Raw genomic sequence first — 7500 nt, 5'->3', positions numbered from 1 at the left:
GGCAGGAGCTACTCTTCCTGGAGTCCAGCAAAATTAAATCAGTTATAACATTTTAAAAACATGACAATATTATTCAGATATCAGATTTCGTAACAAACTAGGTGTGTGCCCTAAAGCCCCTTCTCCACTACCATGTACTGTATCTACAACACAAAATCCATGTGTACGTGTTTGTATAGTGCACATGTCATCTTGTGTGTTTATGCATGTGTATGTGTGTGTGTGTGTGTGTGTGTGTGTGTGTGTGTGTGTGTGTGTGTGTGTGTGTGTGTGTGTGTGTGTGTGTGTGTGTGTGTGTGCATGTGTCTGTGCCTATGTTTGTGTCTCTTCACAGTCCTCGTTGTTCCATAAGGTGTATTTTATCTGTTTTTTAAATCTGATTCTACTGCTGCATCAGTTACTTGATGTGGAATAGAGTTCCATGTAGTCATGGCTCTATGTAGTACTGTGGCGCCTCCCATCGTCTGTTCTGGACTTGGGGACTGTGAAGAGACCTCTGGTGGCATGTCTTGTGGGGTATGTATGGGTGTCTGAGCTGTGTGCCAGTCTGTTTAAATAGACCTCTGGTGGCATGTCTTGTGGGGTATACATGGGTGTCTGAGCTGTGTGCCAGTCAGTTTAAATAGACCTCTGGTGGCATGTCTTGTGGGGTATACATGGGTGTCTGAGCTGTGTGCCAGTCAGTTTAAATAGACTTCTGGTGGCATGTCTTGTGGGGTATGGATGGGTGTCTGAGCTGTGTGCCAGTAGTTTAGACAGACACACCAGTACATTCAACATGTCAATACCTCTCACAAATACAAGTAGTGATGAAGTCAACCTCCACTTTGAACCAGCCCCGACAATATTAATGTTAGCTCTCTGTGTACATCTAAGGGCCAGCCGTGCTGCCCTGTTCTGAGCCAGAAGCTGGGGAGGCTTGGGCAAGTTGCTGTGGGGGGGTCAAGGCTGTTGACCAGGGTATATTGGTTCCTAACTTCCCTGAAAAGTTGCATATCGCAGGGACTATTCGATACTAATGCAGAACGCCACAGGATGTTTTTGTGCTGGTCGAGGGCAGTCAGGTCTGGAGTGAACCAAGGGCTATATCTGTTCCTGGTTCTAAATTTGAATGGGGCATGCTCATCACTGTCAAACGCTCCCTAAAACACTTCAGCAAGCAGGCCTTTCTAATCAACCTGGCCCGGGTATCCTGGAAGGATATTGACCTCATTTTAATTAATTAATTTCCTCAACATGTTAATTAAATAAGCATGCCCCTTTCAAAAAATGCAGAACTAAGAACAGATATAGCCCTTGGTTCACTCCAGACTTGACTGCCCTCGACCAGCACAAAAACATCCTGTGGCATTCTGCATTAGCATCGAATAGCCCCTGCGATATGCAACTTTTCAGGGAAGTCAGGAACGCTCAAGGTACTAAACGATATCATAACCGACATCGATGAAAGACAGTACCGTGCAGACGTCTTCATCGACCTGGCCAAGGCTTTCGACTCTGTCAATCACCACATTCTTATCGGCAGACTCAACAGCCTTGGTTTCTCAAATGATTGCCTCGCCTGGTTCACCAACTACTTCTCAGATAGAGTTCAGTGTGTCAAATCGGAGGGCCTGTTGTCCGGACCTCTGTCAGTCTCTATGGGGGTACCACAGGGTTCAATTCTCGGGCTGACTTTTTCTCTGTATATATCAACGATGTCGCTCTTGCTGCGGGTGATTCCCTGATCCACTTCTACGCAGACGACACCATTCGGTATACATCTGGCCCTTCTTTGGACACTGTGTTAACTAACCTCCAAACGAGCTTCAATGCCATACAACACTCCTTCCGTGGCCTCCAACTGATCTTAAACGCTGGTAAAACCAAATGCATGCTCTTCAACCGATCGCTACCCGCCCACCTGACTAGCATCACTACTCTGGACAGTTCTGACATAGAATACGTGGACAACTATAAATACCTAGGTATCTGGTTAGACTGTAAACTCTCCTTCCAGACTCATATTAAACATCTCTAATCCAAAATTAAATCTAGAATCGGCTTCCTATTTCGCAACAAAGCCTCCTTCACTTACGGCGCCGAACATACCCTCGTAAAACTGACTATCCTACCGATCCTCGACTTCGGCGATGTCATTTACAAAATAGCTTCCAATACTCTTCTCAGCAAACTGGATGCAGTCTATCACAGTGCCATCTGTTTTGTCACCAAAGCCCCATATACCACCCACCATTGCGACCTGTATGCTCTCGTCGGCTGGCCCTCGCTACATATTCGTCGCCAGACCCACTGTCTCCAGGTCATCTACAAGTCTATGCTAGGTAAAGCTCCACCTTATCTCAGCTCACTGGTCATGATAACAACACCCACCCGTACCTGTAGCATGCGCTCCAGCAGGTATATCTCACTGGTCAACCCCAAAGACAACACCTCCTTTGGCCGCCTTTCCTTCCGGTTCTCTGCTGCCAATGACTGGAACGAATTGCAAAAATCGCTGAAGCTGGAGACTCATATCTCCCTCACTAGCTTTAAACATCAGCTATCTGAGCAGCTAACCGATCGCTGCAGCTGTACATAGGCCATCTGTAAATAGCCCACCCAATCTACCTACCTCATTCCCATATTGTTTTTATTTACTTTCTGCTCTTTTGCACACCAGTATTTCTACTTGCACATCATCATCTGCTCATCTATCACTCCAGTGTTAATCTGCTAAATTGTAATAACTCCGCTACTATGGCCTATTTATTGCCTTACCTCACGCCATTTGCACACACCGTATATAGACTTGACATTTTTTCTATTGTGTTATTGACTGAACGCTTGTTTATTCCATGTGTAACTCTGTGTTGCTGTTTGTGTCGCATTGCTTTGCTTTATCTTGGCCAGGTCGCAGTTGTAAATGTTCTCAACTAGCCTACCTGGTTAAATAAAGGTGAAATAAAAATAAAAATCATTTTAAGCTCGTTTAAAGAATAACCAGGCATCTTCTACTGACGGAATGAGGTCAATATCCTTCCAGGATACCCCGGGCCAGGTCGATTAGAAAGGCCTGCTCGCTGAAGTGTTTTAGGGAGCGTTTGACAGTGATGAGGGGTGGTCGTTTGACCGCAGACCCATTACAGACGCAGGCAATGAGGCAGTGATCGCTGAGATCCTGATTGAAAACAGAAGAGGTGTATTTAGAGGGCAAGTTGGTCAGGATAATATCTATGAGGGTGCCCATGTTTACGGATTTAGGGTTGTACCTAGTGGGTTCGTTGATAATTTGTGTGAGATGGAGGGCATCAAGCTTAGATTGTAGGATGGCCGGGGTGTTAAGCATATCCCAGTTTAGGTCACCTAACAGCACGAGTTCTGAAGATAGATGGGGGAGGGGCAATCAATTCACATAGGGTTGATAACAAGCTGATTGGTCGGTGTTTTTGAGCCAGTAAAGGGGGCTTTACTATTCTCAGGTAGCAGGAATGACTTTAGCTTCCCTCCAGGCCTGAGGGCAACACACTGTCTAGTTACATTGAAGTTGTGGCAAATAGGAGTGGCAATATCGTCTGCTATTATCCTCAGTAATTTTCCATCCAGGTTGTCAGACCCCGGTGGCTTGTCATTGTTGATAACAATCATTTTATCTCCTCTTCCACACTCACTTTACAGAATTCAAAATTACAATGCTTGTTTTTCATAATTAGGTCAGATATACTTGGATGTGTAGTGTCAGCGTTTGTTGCTGGCATGTCATACCGAAGTTTGCTAATCTTTCCATTGAAAAAATCTTTAAATCTTTAAAATCAAAAACAACAAAATGTCATAATTCAACTTTCTCAAACATACAACTATTTTACACCATTTTAAAGATACACTTCTCCTTGATGTAACCACATTGTCCGATTTCAAAAAGGCTTTACAGCGAAAGCAAAACATTAGATTATGTTAACCTGTTAGGGCTAGGGGGCAGTATTGACGCGGCCGGATAAAAAACGTACCCGATTTAATCTGGTTACTACTCCTGCCCAGTAAATAGAATATGCATATAATTATTGGCTTTGGATAGAAAACACCCTAAAGTTTCTAAAACTGTTTGAATGGTGTCTGTGAGTATAACAGAACTCATATGGCAGGCCAAAACCTGAGAAGATTCCATGCAGGAAGTGGCCTGTCTGACAAGTTGTTGTTCATCTTGGCTCTTTTTATTGAAGACTGAGGATCTTTGCTATAACGTGACACTTCCTACGGCTCCCATAGGCTCTCAGAGCCCGGGAAAAAGCGGAATGATATCGAGGCAGCCTCTGGCTGAAACACATTATCGCGTTTGGCAAGTGGCCGATCAGAGTACTATGGGCTTAGGCGCGTGCCCGAGTCGACCCCATGCTTTATTTTCTTTCATCTGTTTACCTAAACGCAGATTCCCGGTCGGAATATTATCGCTTTTTTACGAGAAAAATGGCATAAAAATTGATTTTAAACAGCGGTTGACATGCTTCGAAGTACGATAATGGAATATTTAGAATTTTTTGGTCACGAAATGCGCAATGCTCGTCACCCTTATTTACCCTTTCGGATAGTGTCTTGAACGCACGAACAAAACGCCGCTATTTGGATATAACAATGGATTATTTGGGACCAAACCAACATTTGATATTGAAGTAGAAGTCCTGGGAGTGCATTCTGACGAAGAACAGCAAAGGTAATAACATTTTTCTTATAGTAAATCTGACTTTGGTGAGTGCTAAACTTGCTGGGTGTCTAAATAGCTAGCCGGGCTATCTACTGAGAATATTGCAAAATGTGCTTTCACCAAAAAGCTATTTTAAAATCGGACATATCGAGTGCATAGAGGAGTTCTGTATCTATAATTCTTAAAATAATTGTTATGTTTTTTGTGAACGTTTATCGTGAGTAATTTAGTAAATTCACCGGCAGTGTTCGGTGGGAATGCTAGTCACATGCTAGTCACATGCTAATGTAAAAAGCTGGTTTTTGATATAAATATGAACTTGATTGAACAAAACATGCATGTATTGTATAACATAATGTCCTAGGGTTGTCATCTGATGAAGATCATCAAAGGTTAGTGCTGCATTTAGCTGTGGTTTGGGTTTATGTGACATTATATGCTAGCTTGAAAAATGGGTGTCTGATTATTTCTGGCTGGGTACTCTGCTGACATAATCTAATGTTTTGCTTTCGTTGTAAAGCCTTTTTGAAATCAGACAGTGTGGTTAGATTAACGAGAGTCTTGTCTTTAAAATAGTGTAAAATAGTCAGATGTTTGAAAAATTGACGTTTTTGCATTTTTGAGGTATTTGAATAACGCGCCACGGGATTACACTGGCTGTTGAGTAGGTGGGACACAAGCATCCCACCTAGCCCATAGAGGTTAAGAGAGTACATAGACAAAAATAATCACACAGCCATTTTCCAAGCAAGGACATGTGTCAATAAAACCCGAAAACACAGCTAAATGAAGCACTAACCTTTGACGATCTTCATCAGATGGCACTCCTAGAATCAAAAGAAGAACTACAATTCTCAGACTTTCCACTTCCTGCTTGGATTTTTCTCAGGTTTTTGCCTGCCATATGAGTTCCGTTATACTCACAGAGACCATTCAAACAGTTTTAGAAACTTCGGAGTGTTTTCTATCCAAATCTACTAATAACATGCATATTCTAGTTTCTGGGCCAGAGTAGTAACCTGCTTACATTGGGTACGTTTTTCATCCGGCCGTGAAAATACTGGGACGTTAGCCCATAGAAGTTATCGTGGGCTATTTTTAGAACTTTTCTGGGATGCTTGCTTGTTTTCATTGCTTTATCATCACTACAGGATGTGACATCATCACTACACGGCCTGATATCATCACTACAGGACGTGACGTCATCTCTACAGGAAGTGACGTCATCTCTACAGGACGTGACATCATCGCTACAGGAAGAGAAGGACCGGTGACGTCACAATCCCTAGTCAGAGTGCTTCTCTCTCTCTTATTAAACCACTGGACTGGTGTAGACTGGGTTAGGGGGATAGAGAGATTACAGAGGTTAGGGTTCAGAGGTCAGTGTAACGCCCTGACGACGGCCGTTACAGTCAGGGGGATAGAGAGATTACAGAGGTTAGGGTTCAGAGGTCAGGGATTAGATTGAGAACATGGCTGTTGGGTCGAACCTCAGCCTGATTTAACAACGTTAATTTACACTGTATTAATTATATTATATTATATTAACTATATCATTTATTATATTGCATACGGTATTAACTGTATCGTTTATTAAATAGTGTATGAATTATAATGGATGTTATACACTGCTCAAAAAAATAAAGGGAACACTTAAACAACACAATGTAACTCCAAGTCAATCACACTTCTGTGAAATCAAACTGTCCACTTAGGAAGCAACACTGATTGACAATAAATTTCACATGCTGTTGTGCAAATGGAATAGACAACAGGTGGAAATTATAGGCAATTAGCAAGACACCCCCAATAAAGGAGTGGTTCTGCAGGTGGGGACCACAGACCACTTCTCAGTTCCTATGCTTCCTGGCTGATGTTTTGGTCACTTTTGAATGCTGGCGGTGCTTTCAATCTAGTGGTAGCATGAGACGGAGTCTACAACCCACACAAGTGGCTCAGGTAGTGCAGCTCATCCAGGATGGCACATCAATGCGAGCTGTTTCAAGAAGGTTTGCTGTGTCTGTCAGTGTAGTGTCCAGAGCATGGAGGCGCTACCAGGAGACAAGCCAGTACATCAGGAGATGTGGAGGAGGCCAACAACCCAGCAGCAGGACCGCTACCTCCGCCTTTGTGCAAGGAGGAGCAGGAGGAGCACTGCCAGAGCCCTGCAAAATTACCTCCAGCAGGCCACAAATGTGAATGTGTCTGCTCAAACGGTCAGAAACAGACTCAATGAGGGGGGTATGAGGGCCCGACGTCCACAGGTGGAGGTTGTGCTTACAGCCCAACACCGTGCAGGACGTTTGGCATTTGCCAGAGAACACCAAGATTGGCAAATTCGCCACTGGCGCCCTGTGCTCTTCACAGATGAAAGCAGGTTCACACTGAGCACGTGACAGACGTGACAGAGTCTGGAGACGCCGTGGAGAACGTTCTGCTGCCTGCAACATCCTCCAGCATGACCGGTTTGGTGGTGGGTCAGTCATGGTGTGGGGTGGCATTTCTTTGGGGGGCCACACAGCCCTCCATGTGCTCGCCAGAGGTAGCCTGACTGCCATTAGGTACCGAGATGAGATCCTCAGACCCCTTGTGAGACCATATGCTGGTGCGGTTGGCCCTGGGTTCCTCCTAATGCAAGACAATGCTAGACCTCATGTGGCTGGAGTGTGTCAGCAGTTCCTGCAAGAGGAAGGCATTGATGCTATGGACTGGCCCGCCCGTTCCCCAGACCTGAATCCAATTGAGCACATCTGGGACATCATGTCTCGCTCCATCCACCAACGCCACGTTGCACCACAGACTGTCCAGGAGTTGGCGGATGC

At 44.4% G+C, this 7500-nt stretch overlaps 1 protein-coding gene across 1 annotated transcript in view; it reads left to right on the top strand.

Annotated features, from left to right (window-relative positions):
• Nucleotides 1-6442, top strand: part of LOC106600771 (lipopolysaccharide-induced tumor necrosis factor-alpha factor homolog) — a 21021-nt gene extending 14579 nt beyond the window's left edge. The window contains exon 6 of the mRNA XM_045712534.1: nt 5830-6442. Coding sequence (XP_045568490.1) covers nt 5830-5836 — 7 coding nt within the window. The 3' untranslated portion in view covers nt 5837-6442. The remainder of the gene's footprint in view (nt 1-5829) is intronic.
• Nucleotides 6443-7500: the final 1058 nt, after the last annotated feature.

This window comes from Salmo salar, chromosome ssa02 (assembly GCF_905237065.1).
Source record: "Salmo salar chromosome ssa02, Ssal_v3.1, whole genome shotgun sequence".
NCBI classification, from domain to species: domain Eukaryota; kingdom Metazoa; phylum Chordata; class Actinopteri; order Salmoniformes; family Salmonidae; genus Salmo; species Salmo salar.
This window is presented reverse-complemented; position numbering and strand designations above follow the sequence as displayed.